The sequence below is a fragment of the Ovis aries genome, chromosome 15 (genome assembly GCF_016772045.2).
Source record: "Ovis aries strain OAR_USU_Benz2616 breed Rambouillet chromosome 15, ARS-UI_Ramb_v3.0, whole genome shotgun sequence".
In the NCBI taxonomy this organism is placed as follows: Eukaryota; Metazoa; Chordata; class Mammalia; order Artiodactyla; family Bovidae; genus Ovis; species Ovis aries.
In genome coordinates, this window is record NC_056068.1 from 23,469,801 (window position 1) to 23,484,670 (window position 14,870).

The following is a 14,870-nucleotide window of genomic DNA, read 5'->3' on the forward strand; positions in this document are numbered from 1 at the left end:
TAATAACCTCGTTGGATAGGTGCATTTATAATTCAAACCTGGAAAGCTAAAATACATCAGATAAACTCACAGAAATGTTCTCTGTTTTCAGCAAAACCCAAAATCACCTACGTAGAGAACCAGACTGCCATGGAACTGGAGGAACAGGTCACTCTTACCTGTGAAGCCTCGGGAGACCCCATTCCCTCAATCACCTGGAGAACGTCCACCCGAAACATCAGCAGCGAAGAAAAGGTATAATATCACCCAAGAGTTTCAGGGCCATGGAACTCAGACCCAACTCGGGTTGAGTCTGCCCCATGCCCAGTCCTCTTCAGTGAACCAGAAATTAGGATGTGGTCGCTGGAGGTCACCGCCAAGTTCTGTGGGCCCCCTCCTCCCACCTGCCCTGTTCGGCACCCCCTTGAGATGGAGGAGGCATAGTTCCTTGCATGGGTCTGCAGGGGTGTCATGTTAGTGGGTGTGGGTAAGTTAGACATCACAAGGAGGAGAGAGATAGGGATTCTCCAGCGCACGGTTACAGAGCTGGGGAGGAACAGGGGGAGGTTGAGATCTCGGTGCGCTAGGTACTATTAGCATCATCTCAGGAGCACCCAAGGACATGTCTCCCAGAACTAACAGGGGTCAGAATGAGCCTCTTAATTCTTTTCCTTGTGACGTGTATATTCATGCTGTACATGCCCTATACGCACAAAAGCTTGGTTGCCTTTGTGTCTGCCTGCACTCTCAGTCACATTTGGGTATCATTTTGTTCTCAAGGCAAAAATAATTAGCAGTTTCTACATGAGGATGATTACGCCAGGTTCTGCAGGATAGTCTCTGAGAACTGAAAAACATTGCAGCAATGTTCCTGGCAAATTTAAATGACTTGTAAGATATAGCTTTCAAGCACATGGATTTACAGGTCACCGGAAAGCTTTCTTTTTATTATCGACAATATATGAAAATTGAGGTAACCCCATACGGGGCAGCCTTTTGCTATTGAGTGGGCCAAAAGGCAGGAGGAGGAAGAAGCTTGGTTTTAAAGCAACTTAAACCATCTCATGGCACCTCTCCAATCTCTTTTCATATATCCTGCAGTAATGGGCTTCATTTCAGTTAGCCACAGCTTTGTCACCTGTTCAGGGGTAATGGCCATAGCCTTAAAGAACATTTATAATGGATTGCTGATTGACCAGAATGTCAGAACATGATAAATCATCACTCTTCTGTCTGCATAAGGAAATCCCTAGAGAGAGTAGACTCAAATAAAGCTAAAAAGAGAGAGTGTGAAATTTCAGAGCCAAATTTGGAATTTGCATCTGAGCAACCGATTTCTCTACTACTAATAGAAGACAAAGCTAAATCAAGAGGAACAGAAATTGCTGTTCCAAAAAAAATCCATTATTTTTTGCAAGTTTTACCTCCAGAGTTGAATTCAGCTTAACCGAAACTCAGCTGAGGAACTGCTAAGTATTTTTGAAACTTGCATATGCTGTTTGATATTGTGAAAACCAACTGAATTAAGTAATGTGGTGTTTACTTGGATACTTTCTTTATCAACATTGGAATTAAACCCTCAGCTCAGATTTTTAGCTCCCATCATGTGTGTTATGTGGATTGAATGTACATCTCAGGGCTCAAACCACAGGGCTGCCTCTTGGAGGATTTTTCTGTATGTAGCTTGAGAGTAGATTTGTCCAGAATGACCCAATGTACATGTCTGACCTAAAGTGAAGGACAGAAATAACATCTACCCCAGATTAATGATGGTTTTAAATTCTATATCTTTTCTAGGAATAGCTCAGCAGCCAAGCTAGACCAGAAAGGTTATTGTGATTTGTGCCTGCCTCAGGTCCTTTAATAGGTAGATACTTCTGGCTTGTACCTGGGAATTCATTTTTACAGAATGAGAACAAAAAACCAGTCACTAATACACCCTCATACTTCCTAAATATTAAAACCAAACGTGTCCAGCAGAGACCATCTCAAGCCAAGGAGGCTTTGCGTAAATCAGGTATTGGTGTCGATCGTTAGTCTCAGTCTGAGAAAGTATTTAAGCCCAGCTACAGAGGTTGTGTTGCGCTTTCTTTTACTATGGACCACCTTCAAGTGACATTACTGAAACATGAATGAATCAGTGTCAGAATGAGTCTTCCAAACTGGCCAGTGATGTAACCCCAGATCAGCATATTTGCCTAAATGAAACCCTGTAGAGAAAAGTTGCCATTTCCATTAATTATATATTGACCTCGAAACAGCCTGGTAGTCATCTTACACTAAGAGTAGCTAAAAATTTAGAAAACAGAGATGGCCTATTCGTGAGCCAGTTGGACCCCAAATAGTAAATTTTACTTTTATTTGGTAGCCACTCCTCATTGTCTCCTGCATCTGAAGTTGCATGATAAATAATTAGGTATCAAGATGATTATCAGAGTCACAGAACTGTGGGAGCAGAGGCAAACCATTTTCTTTTGCAAGTCAAGATTATGTACTGAGCAGTAAGAATAGACAGTTGTGTCTACCGGGAAGAGCAGGAGGGCTCCTGAGAAGTAGATCCCATGACCTGCCAGAATCCCAGAAGGTTGGAAGGAAGCCTCCTTTGGAGGTTGTCTCATCTCAATGCCAGAAAGTCACTCAGCCCCTGCTTGAAGGGCAACAGTGTCAGTCCTCTGCAGGGCAGGTGGTAGCCCCAACGCTCGAGAGGGCCTGCTGCTTCCCAGCCTTCCCGCCCTGCCACTGGGCCTCTTGGGTGGGAACTGTTAACTAGCCCTCCAGTGTTTCGTTAGTCGGCCCTCTTACCCTGTGACACTTCCGGTTATTTTCACTGTTGCTCTTATCTTACGGTTTCACACCCTTCGCCTTTCTGGTCGTCCTGCGCCAGAGAGCTTCACTTCACGAGCATTCCCTCTCAGTTTGCAGCGCCCAGTACAGCAGTCCTCCTAGCTTATCACTCCCTTGGTCTGGACACTGACATCATGCAGTCAACATCACATTAGCCCTTTAGCAGTTTTCTCATTCCGTTGTCTCCTATTGAGCTTGTGGTCAGCTAAAAGACCCAGCTCGTTTTAGTATGAACTGCATTTAAGCCACATAGCCTCTGTCCTGATGCAATTGATTGCTTAACCAATAATGTAGAGTTTTATATTTATTTCTATTACAAATTGTTTTGTTTGTTGCAACCCAGTATTTCTCAATGGGAGTCAGGATGACCGTTTGGAAACACTTTCTTCACTGAGACTGTCCTGTACATTATAAGATAGTTAGCACCACTGCTCTTTTCCCTTTAAATGTTAGTGACCACCTCTAATCATTCTGATTACCAAAAACATCACATACAGAAACACTCCTTGGCTTGAGAATGACCATTTTAGTCCATCTTGCTGACCAGTCAGGACTGGTTTTCATCAGAACTGTCCTTAGAGGTCTTTGGGTCCACAGCGTTTCAGCCAGTGGGGGCTCCCTGTTTCATTTATATGTGTTTAAAGTAACGGGGTCTAACAGTCAATGATGACCCAGCTCTTAAGTCCAAAACCCCAGGGCAGGTATTTCATCCTTCCCCATGCAACTGCTATCCAGCATCTGTATTAGCTGTTGCTTCCAACCTTGTATGAATAATTATTTGAAATATCTTTGTCCAAGTCCTTGACAAAAATATTGACTGGGACAAAATCAAGTGCTGAGCCCTTAGAATGCAACCAGGGGTCAGTGGCTCAGGGGTAGAGGCCATAACGCTGTGGTGCTCTCTAATGATCCTGATGACTTTCTCGGGACGCTCAGTGCTTCCTTTAATAAAGTTAGTGACAGTAGACACTGATTAAATACAGCTTTCTCTTTTGCTTCACTGCTTAGTTGAGTCTAGTATTTCTCCTTTTAAGACGAGGGAGAGCAAAAGCTTTCAACCATGGAATTGTGGTGACTTTCTAATGGAATACTGATGTTCTTTGTTCAAAAAAGATGAGGAAAAAAAGCAAAAAAAAGTACAATAAGCCCAAAAGTCACATCATATCTTGATAATGTCTAGCTTTAGTCCAAGCACTCATTTCAGATTGATTATAATCAATCTGTTAGGCTTTAGTTAGTTGAGTTGGTTTCACTCAACAACTGATAATAGCTAGGCTAGGTTGGGTCACTAAGATCATTAGGGGAGATCATCTGTCTGAAAGTTAATCCATTTCTTAGTGGTCACTAATATGTTGGCCAGAATTTTTGAACACTGTGATGGGTCAGTTTCATCTCTGTGTATGGAGGTCATTATGATACCAAGAAAGTTTGTGCATCCACATCATTTTATTACTCATCCTATTCAGACTCACTTTTTAAATTGCCAGGTATTTAAAGACTCGCAGTAAGTGGCACTAAATTCCAGGTACTATTTACTTACTAAGTGAGGCCCCCAGATGGTGATTTGCATACTCTCTCCATTGCCTGCTCATTTGACCATCTCCAGGCCTTTGAAGAGAGTGAGAAAGAAAGGCTGCTACTTAATGCCTAAGGAGGAGAAGAGACACAAAGTGTTGAGATCAAGAGAGACAGAAATAAGTAAAAGGCATTTCATGAACCTTGTATCTTGAGTTGACAGAGTATCCTACAAAAGAGAGAAACTTTTTGAAACTCTGGATTCCTTAGAGACTGAAGTTTCTTTTCATCAGGAAGAACTCCTCATTCAGTACAAATCAGGTGCTTACTCTTAAATGCAGGGTAAGGTGCCTGCATTGAGCAGTTAGAGTCTGTTTTATCCAGGATGTGGACAGAAGTCCAACAGGGAAATCCTAGGATAAGTGTCTATCTCTCCACTTTAGTTTGTGTACATATTCCTACAGACTTGTGTGTAACACCATGAAACACGCAATGTTAAAAAGCACCTGGAACTAACAACTTTCGAATAGCTAATCATATTCTAATTTGTAAGAGTGTATATTTGCATATCAGGTTATCTTAAAGTGGGCTACATGCCTTCACCAAATTATCAGGGTCAAGGTTATCCTGTTTGCTCTCTCATTGGCACTGTTTGTTAGGACTTGGACTGATGTCCTTACCAATTCCTCTTCCAGGAGGTGTGCTTTAGCCACTTACTGAACTGCCTCTGCTTTTCCCAACTAGGGTTACCAGCTACTTTTTTTTAAGTATAAGTGTGTCCCAGGTAAACACTGCATGGGGTTCTTTTTTTGCTAGATGTTTTAAAATTTAAACACTACACTAAAAATTAAAATTAAAAAATTAGTCTTTGTTCCTCTGAAATTCTGATCTAAGGGAAAAAAAAAAAAAAGATATATCTTATTATCCCACCAGGCACACAGGTGGAGGTTCAGGCTACTAGAAGCATTGTATTACTAGCACCCACTTACTGTAAAAGCCACAAAACCACAGTGAGTTGACAGAGATGCGGGAAGAATCTGATCTGAAAAGCAAACAACTCATATGATGGAGGCCCTGAAACCAGTCTTGATTCGTGCAGCCCTGGCATGTGACACACAAGCCTCTAGGTGATGTGGATTCAGCAGCCACGTGTAACATGTCTGCCCACTGTTGCTCTGGTCTATGCGTGTTCCTGTCCTCACTTCTTCACTCCACCATCCTGTGACATAGTCCGCATCCCTCATTTCTCCGGAAAGCTCCTTGCATTTAGTAGCCTCTCCTTGCATTTAGTAGACTTTTACTAAATGTTTGCTAACTCATTCTCATTCCTGGGATTGCATTGCTGTGTCTCTGGTGTCTTTTGTATCCTTTTTCCATCTGAACCTCAGGGATAGTCAGGCAGTCAACGACATCACGTATGATGTTTTTGACTCCCAACATGAAAACAGAAAAGCTGTAAGCAGAGTAGATTCCCCAGTGCTGGATAAATAAAAAATCTTGATGTGGGTAGGAAAATACCCAAAGGCCCCTGTGTTCCTGGGTTGGCTCACTCCTTTGTGAATGCTGTGTTTGATGAAGATGCTTAAACCAGCATGCCGTCCCTCTGCCTTGAAGAACCAACTAGAACCTACCACAGCACTCAGAGTTCAGTATCCTCAAAGCATCCTGCCCCGTAGTCTTAAGGGCATCCTTCTCATTCCTAATATACCCCCTCTGTTCCTTTCTTCATTTCTTTGTTTTTAAATACAAATTTTATTTTAATAGTATGCATGCAGAGTTGCAAGATGCATGAGCACAAAATAATATATGTGTGATAAGCTGTCCCATCAAATCCAAAGGAGGAAACCTACTCTATAAGTGTCTCTGTATTGTGTGGTTGGAGCTAGCGATGTCACCTACTAGCAGGAGGAATATTCAAGGTATTTGGGAATAGGAGCAGTCTAATATGTCAGCTGGTAGCCATATGTATGTCTTCCAAAGATTAGGAGAAGCTTTACCTGTGAACTGTACACCTTAATGGGCATAAGGGGGGCAGAAAAGCTAAGCATAAGCTAAATCCTAAGTTAAAGCGGGCAGTGAACACACCATTGAAAGTGGGCCTTGGAAAAAGCTCTGAATTGGAAAGAAACTGCATGTGCACGGAATGCAGTGGGATACATCAATTCTCTAAAGCAACATATTGTAAAATTTTACTGCTTTCTTGTTGTGTTTTATATCTTGTTCCCTCCAGGCTTCGTGGACTCGACCAGAGAAGCAAGAGGTATAGCTTGCCCGACCACTAGTCAGTCTTTAGTTTTGCAAGCGCTACAGTTTAACTCACCATTGCAGCTTAATAACCAGACATGCTAAAACTAACTAGTAATTTAGTTTGATTAAAGAATAGGTCCATAGTGGTAGACGTTACTTAGCAACAGTGTCATTGCAGGATGAGCAAGCAAGGTGTGTTGGGAGTGGATGAACAAATCTGTATTATTTCTTTATTCTCTTGCTGGTGCTGATAAAATCATATCCAGGTAATTATACTCAGAGAAATAAATGGCCCCAATTCCCAGGCCAGGCATTTTGAAATGATGAAATTTTTTGACTCTCACCTGGTTGATGTGGCTTTGGATCATAAAGTCACAGAGTTTAGTGATCTAAAAACCCACTCAGCCCTTACCTTTCCAGCTCAACTCATCTTGTTGCTCACTTATTTTATCATGATTGGTCTTGGTAAATTACCACATCACATTTCATCTCAAAGCAATGCAAATGACATCTCTCATTGGTTTTCCCAAATTGCTAAACACATCTATGTTACTTTTATAGGGCATTAAATTTATGAGATTAGAATGATGTGTCATAAATGGTTCTGTGTGTGTGTTTTAAGTCAGTAGCACATTTAGCCTTTGAAATTTCTCTGACTACTCGCTTGCGTTTGGGTAATGTGGGACTTAGTTTCAAAACTGAGGTTAAATATTAATCTTTAGATTGTAATTGCTATGTACCCAAGACCCTACTTAGGATTATGTCTACCATTCTTGCCCTGATTTGTGTGATTAAGTGACAGAATTGAAATCAAAACCAGTATGCTTTAGATGAAGTTCAAAAATCTAATCTGTAAAATATAAAGGAACCTTTTCTCTAGATGGAACTTAGATATTGTGTAATACTGTAAATGTAGAATATGGCAATCCTGTGGACTATATTTAAATTGGGTAAACCCATCCCCCTAGTCTTTCAGAAATGATAATTATTCAGAACACATAACTCATGCGTTCAGGTCATGGCTATAAATATTTAATGCCATTTAATATTTAAAAGTTGACTGCCTCTCCCCAGGCACTGATGGTAGTTTCTGCAGCCTGCTGTCGTCGAATCTAGTTCATTATAAGCTCCCTGTGTATCATCCCTTCCTCCACAGCGTAGGGGCTGTAGTTAGGTGCACAGGCTCACTGAAAAACTTTCTTCCTGCAGCCTAGGAGTACTGTCACAGACTGGGTGCTTTATTGCCCAGAAGTCACAGGCTCATTAGGATTGGGGATGGGAGAAAAGAAGGGTTGATTGTCAGCCACTCCGGAACCACTTCCCCTCTCATTCCACTTGGCCTTGTGCATCTTCCCCTGTCATTCAGATTTAGACCCAGCTAGAGGAGGAGCTGAGATTTATCAGGGAGCATTAAGGAGATATTGAGAGCATTGCTATTAGTAGTGGAAGTAATTGGTTTACTCCCAGGAAAGCAGACACCTCACTCCGTTTTGCCGAAGTGTCCTTATCTTATCTCACTCTGGACATAATTGACTTTCAAGTGAGTTCTGCCCCCTGGGGCTCAGAAGCTCCGTTCCCTTCTATCTGTCTCAGTCAGGAATGAAGACCACGAACCCAGATGAGTTTGAAAGAAGGCTTGAGTTGTGGCCAATTTCAGTCTGTAAGCTCTGGAAAGCCTTAGGACTTCTCCCAGCAAGAACAGAGACAAAAATGTTTTGATGAGAAGAGCAATTATAATTGCCCTTCATGCTTTTTTTTTTTTTGCAAAGCAGAGTCTTCTTGCCATAACGATCTTTTCATTCATGCCCAGTTTATCTGCTTCCTTCTTGAAGCTGGACCATCAGCCTGCATGACGTCTGGTCTGGATGGCTTGGAGGGGGGCGCTGTCTGACTCTGGCCTGGTGCCAGAGTAAATCATTTCAGAGGGAAATAGTCCAATCACCCTGGAGTCTGTCTGTGCCCCCTCGGAGGGAAGAACTGGGCGTCTGGCAAGTAATCCTGTCATCAGTTCTGTCCTGAGCCACCGCAGAACTACAGTTCCCTGTGGAAGGCTGCCTACTGTTCTGTTGACATCATTCAATGAAAAAATTTTCCAGAGAGAAATTTAGACAAACAGACCTGATAGAAGCGGCAGGGGCGGGGTGGGGGGGGCGGGGAATAGGACTGTCAGTGCAGTCATTTCTCTCTGACCATTTTCTAGGTTATTCTGAGTAAAAACTGCTCATGTCCCCCCTTTGTGCTTGCTTGTTGATGTCTTTCTCTTACCTACATCACTCTCTTTGCGTCTTCTGCTGCTACACCCTTCCTTATGGAGATGTTCTCTTGACTTCTGAAAGGTTCTGGTCAGTTTTCCTTGTTTGTGGTGGTGGCCCCAAGGACAAGTCCTGGGAATGTGACAAAAAATTGTAGAGTTCAGCTTCTGGCTGGCGTTACTGTGGGCTGAACCTGTGTTCTCACTCTTTTGTCTTCTGGGGAAATAGGAATGATGAGCAGGTCAGGTCAGCCCTCATAGATCCTGCAGGGATGACCTCACACTCCGGATGCCACAAGTTTAGGTGATGGGTCAAGATTTTGTTTGGCACGTGAAAGTCACCACTACCGTGGACCCTGTCAGCCCACTTGAAAAGGGTTTTCAGGAGCCAGTATCTTCAACAGACCAGATGTCTCAGGTTTTCTAGGCAAGCCCTCTACCCCAGCCCATGTCAGCTCACATTCATGAGCATATCCTCTGGGGTGCACCTTCTCAGCCAGTCAGCCTCTCAGCTTCACATGCTGGGGGCGGGGAGCCGAGGCACCTGGGCGTTCCTGGCGCTCGCTGCAGCAGGTGGCGATGGTCTTGCTCAGCTCTTCTGTCTCCTTGCTGGCACTTGTGTTCCAGCTTCTGGATATGAAATGTGACGGGGCTTAAATGACTGAAATAGGCTAGCTCTACCAGGGCTGCGGGGTTTCCCTGGTGGCTCAGATAGTAAAGAATCCACCGGCAATGCAAGAGACTGGGTTCTATCCCTGGGTCGGGAAGATCCCCTGGAGAAGGGCATGGCAACCCACTCCAGTGTTCTTGCCTGGAGAATCTTCATGGACAGAGGAGCCTGGTGGGCTACAGTCCATAGGGTTACAAAGAATTGGACACGACTGATCGGCTAAATACCAGGGATGACAGAGAGACTTCTTGTGGTAGATCTGAGGCTGCAGTTAAGGCCAATGGTGTCTTGCTTTTGAACTCCCCAAACTGGCCTGCTTTATGATATTTCAGGACTGGATTTCGGGCTTCCAAACCGGCAGCTCAAAGGAACCTGAAGGCAGGTATTCTCTAGTTCTTTAAAAGCGCGACCTCATGGGATGACAGATGTTACCGGCAGAGCACTCACATGCCCCTGTCTATGGAATACCATACAGTGGACATAAAAGTGTGGCCCAGCCCATGAGAAGCTAGACTCCTTCTTCAGATGACCCGCTTTCTTGAAGATCTGAACTCAGGTCACATGCCCAGACTCTTCCTAGGCCAGCAACCATTTTACTTAAGAGTATAAAGGGGAAAGCCCTAGGAAATAGTCCAGTACCCATTGCCCAGGGCTCATATGCTGATTGCCTGTTTGACCAGTTCTTGTAATTCCAAAGACTTAGGAAGACAATTCTAGTGTCAAGGGCTAAAACATGGTGATTGTGGTGTCTAGGGTCCTAAATATGCCTGGGAATCTCTGTATCACTATCCCAGGACAGGGAACCCAGTTCCCCTTACTTCTAGCACAACAGCTCCTGGGCTCTGGATTGTTAGACTTTTTTGAAATGAAACTGTTTTAGTTTTAAGCATTCAAGAAAATGAGGCATCTTCAGAAAGATGACTTTCTTGTATCATTTCTTTCATTTGGCGGATTTGGATTTCCCATTACGTGTGCACACACCAGGGAACAGGCAGATAGACGGGAAGGAAAGGACGGGAGTGCAGGTTTTCCAGACCCTCATGAGGTGAGGCTGTTGCAGCTGCAATGCCTGCTGGCCAGACTTTGGCTTCCATTTCAGATATGCCAAGCCAAGCTGTCTGGGAGCCTCGATTGTCCTTCCCAAGCCAGTCTTGGCACACAGGCTAGGCTGCTTGGATAAACTGAGACCCATTTTTCTGTTTGGGATGCACCCAAGTTCACATGGTGCTCTCTGGAGCCACGCTGCCAGGAGTTGGTACCTAAAGCAAAACCTAGACATTGACACAGAGAGGGGAGAGCTGTGAGGCTGCTCATGGGCAGTGATGCCTGGTCTCAGCCGTGCCCACCCCAGACCCTGACGCCGCCTCTCCCCTCCCGGCAGACCCTGGACGGGCACATGGTGGTGCGCAGCCACGCCCGCGTGTCGTCCCTGACGCTGAAGAGCATCCAGTACACCGACGCTGGGGAGTACGTCTGCACTGCCAGCAACACCATCGGCCAGGACTCTCAGTCCATGTACCTCGAAGTGCAATGTGAGGAGAACGGCGGGGAACGCGGGGCAGGGAGGGCTGCACAGGGTCGGGGTGACGGACCTGTCCCGCGGCGGTAGGCCCCAGGTCATCCCAAAGCTGTGTCCCCAAGGGACGCCCAACACCATCCTCAGACTTACAGGTCTGCGTGTCTCCCCACGCAGCTCATGGGAAAAGCCCCGATCCCCGCTTTCCCCCGTGTCAGATTGGCTTCGAGGCTCGCCCGCCGTCTCAGGGCCAGGAGCCTGAGTGTGGGGGACTCTGCGATCACGGCGGTCTTTCTGGAGCCGCTGTCCTTCTTTGCAGATGCCCCCAAGCTGCAGGGCCCTGTGGCTGTGTACACTTGGGAGGGGAACCAGGTGAACATCACCTGCGAGGTGTTTGCCTACCCCAGTGCCACTATCTCATGGTTCCGAGACGGTCAGCTGCTGCCCAGCTCCAACTACAGCAACATCAAGATCTACAACACCCCATCGGCCAGCTACCTGGAGGTGAGGTGGTGTGGGGGCAGGGGTGCGGTGCAGGAGGCGTGGTCCAAGTGTGGACAGGCTGCTGGGTACAGCTGATATCCTCCCCCTCGCTTCTCTGACTCATCCTGCGCAGTGGAGCCATTGGTTGGGGAAGAAAGCCAGCCTCAGCTTGCCCCTTTATCTCGAGGAGCCAGATCAGGGCCTGGAGGGGAGCAGAGTGTTCCTTCCTCATGAGACCCCTTTTCTATTATTTAATATTTTTTTACTGAAGCATAGTTGATTTGCAGTGTTGTGCCCATCTCTGCTGTGCAGCATCACGACTCAGTCATACACAGAGATGCGTTCTTCTTTATTATCGTCTTTCCCATTATAGTTTATCCCAGGAAATTGGATGGAGTTCCCTGTGCTGTACCTTGTCATTTATCCATTCTGTATGTAACAGTTTGCATCTACAAGCTCTATGAGCTGGAGCTTTACTGATTCTACTCTTAGTTCAGTAAATAAGGATCTGAGGTTGCAGCCATTCCGTGGGACACTTATAACCCAAGCGTTCCTTCTCTCTAAAGGTGACCCCAGACTCTGAAAATGATTTTGGAAACTACAACTGTACCGCAGTGAACCGCATCGGACAGGAGTCTTTGGAATTCATCCTTGTCCAAGCAGGTGAGTGCCCCTTCCAGCTATACCAGCCTCACTCTGGCTGGTCCATTTCATGACCTTCTGTGATGACAGAATGTGGGAAGAAGGGGGAGTAAGGGTCAGCAACCAAAGGGTAAGGAGGCTGAGAGGTAAGGGGGCTTAAGGATCTGGACATGGGGTATGTTGGGAGAGAATTATTTGCTGGGGTGGACCAGGAAGACAGAATACAAATGACAAGATTTGCAGGAGTTAAAGAGAGTCATGTTTCATGATTGAATGTTACATCCTGGGCCAAATCCGGCTGACCTGGGTCTCCATCTGTGTCTTCCCCACAGACACCCCATCCTCACCGTCCATCGACCAGGTGGAGCCATACTCTAGCACAGCACAGGTGCAGTTTGATGAGCCAGAGGCCACAGGCGGGGTGCCCATCCTCAAATACAAAGCTGAGTGGAGAGCGATGGGCGAGGAGGTGTGGCACTCCAGGTGGTACGATGCCAAGGAAGGTGAGCTGCAGAGTCGGAATTTACTTGGGAATGATGTCTCTGGGCACACACACCCCTGCCTTGAGTTCACCAGATCCTGGCTTCTGACATGACACCCCCCAACTGGGGAATGCCAGATGCCACCGCCTGCCGTCCCGCTGATGTCTAGGCTGTGGTCACGTCTCATGAGAGACTTGGCCTTCTGCCACCCCAGCACTTCAGAACCTGGTTCTCAGGTGACTGTGCCAGGGCGGATGAGGCCGGCTCAGCTGCATTCCAAGCAGAAGCCCTGCTTAAGTGCTGGGCACAACCCAGAGGAGTCCTGTCTACCCTGCTCTGTGTATTTGGCCTCCATGTGCGTCAGCCATCCTGTCCTGCTTGTGTGTATTCAGGGATTGCCGTGTAATTAGGACATTAACCTAATCAGCAGAGCCAGCGAGACAGCTCTTTTAAATCAGTTCTATGATATACTTCCAAAGATTTGAAAAATGACCCTTGCACGACTGCAGTTTGAAGTTTCTGAGCTCAGCTCATCTTGCCCTGAGGATTGAATGTGTTTACGTCTGACTCTCCCTTTGAGGTTTAATTGGAATAAGTCAGTGAAGTAAGTTTTGTTTCCGTAGAAATTTTTAATCCCAGAAACGAGGGGAGAGCTGAGAATGGATTGGATTAACATGCAGTGTCACAGCAATTCAGAGACATCCTCCAACTCAGTTTTACTGAGAACTCATCCTTCCAGGAAGCAGGCTCCCATCACTCCAGCTTTGGGGAGGGCTAGGAGGACTTTCGGCATAATCAGGATTAGAACTAGAAGAAAATCATCCTTCACCTCCCTGACATCCCTCTGAAACCTCATACCAACTTTGTGGCAGGTTAATCCCATGTCCAACAGACTTTTTGTTTCCCAGTTAACTTTTTTAATGTAGTAAGATATATATAGCATGAGCTTCCCAGCTGGCACTAGTGGTAAAGAATCCACCTGCCAATGCAGGAGACACGGGTTCGATCCCTGGGTCAGAAAGATCCCCGGGAAGAGGAAATGGCAACCCACTCCAGTATTCTTGCCTGGAGAATCCCGTGGACACAGGACACTGGTGGGCTATAATCTGTGGGGTCACAAAATTCGGACATGACTTGAGTGAGCACCATATACAACATAAAAATTATTATTTTAACCATTTTTTAGTGTTCACAGTTCAGTGGCATTAAATCATTATGCGGTCACCACTGTCCGTCTCCAGAACTTTTTCATCCTAAAGTCAATACCCATTAAATAACAACTCCCCATTCCCTCCTGCCCCAGCCCCTGGCAGCCACCCTTCTCTATAGAGTTGACTCTTGATGTTGTTGTTTAGTCTCCGAGTCATGTCTGAATCTTTTGCAACCCTCTGGACTGTAGCCCGCCAGGCTCCTCTGTCCATGGGATTTCCCAGGCAAGAATACTGGAGTGAGTTGCCATTTCCTCCTCCAGGAGATCTTCCTGACCCAGGGATCAAACCTGCATCCCCTGCTTCTCCTGCAGTGGCAGACAATTCTTTCCCACTGCGTCACCATGGAAGCCCATAGTTGACTATTAATAGTCTCTATATGGTTGACTATTCTAGGTCCTTCATATAAGTGGAATGATATAGTATTTGTCCTTTTGTATCTGTCCTATCTCAGTTAGCGTGATGTCCTCAAGGTTCATCCCCGTCGTAGTGCATCAGAATGGCATGCCTTTTTAGAACTGGACAATACTCCACTGTGTGGAAGACCACGTTCTGTTTCTGCATTCATCTGTCGGGGGACATTTGGGTTGTTTCCACAGTTCAGCTGTTGTAAACAAGACGGCTGTGAATGTTTGTACAGATATCTGTTCCAGTCCCTGCTTCCAGCCCTTTGGTACATAGATCCAGAACTGGACCTGCTGGATCGAATTCTACCTTTAATCGCAGAGGGATTTGCCGTCCTGTTTTCCGCAGCAGCTGCACTATTTCACCAATAGGCATTTCCCCCTTTGTGACCCTTTACATGTTCTCACAACAGCCAGCCTGGAGGGCATCGTCACCATCGTGGGCCTCAAGCCTGAGACGACGTACGCAGTCCGGCTGGCAGCCCTCAACGGCAAGGGCCTGGGCGAGATCAGCGCCGCCTCCGAGTTCAAGACGCAGCCAGTCCGTAAGTATAGCCTGCTGCCCGGCTCATCCCTTTGGGGTGGGGGGACGCATCCAGTGTTCAGATGACAGCTTTTTGTCTTTACAG

General features: G+C 45.9%; 1 protein-coding gene across 22 annotated transcripts in view; it reads left to right on the forward strand.

The window, feature by feature from the left end:
* Positions 1-14,870, forward strand: part of NCAM1 (neural cell adhesion molecule 1) — a 367,664-nt gene that overhangs the window by 310,182 nt on the left and 42,612 nt on the right. For 12 of the 22 annotated variants that reach the window (XM_060399278.1, XM_042232922.1, XM_060399283.1 and 9 more), the window contains 7 exons: positions 92-234; positions 6,569-6,598; positions 10,888-11,038; positions 11,342-11,526; positions 12,072-12,168; positions 12,480-12,650; positions 14,655-14,786. In XM_060399278.1, coding sequence (XP_060255261.1) covers positions 92-234; positions 6,569-6,598; positions 10,888-11,038; positions 11,342-11,526; positions 12,072-12,168; positions 12,480-12,650; positions 14,655-14,786 — 909 coding nt within the window. The remainder of the gene's footprint in view (positions 1-91; positions 235-6,568; positions 6,599-10,887; positions 11,039-11,341; positions 11,527-12,071; positions 12,169-12,479; positions 12,651-14,654; positions 14,787-14,870) is intronic. The other 10 variants (XM_060399280.1, XM_060399281.1, XM_060399284.1 and 7 more) reach the window with 1 other exon arrangement.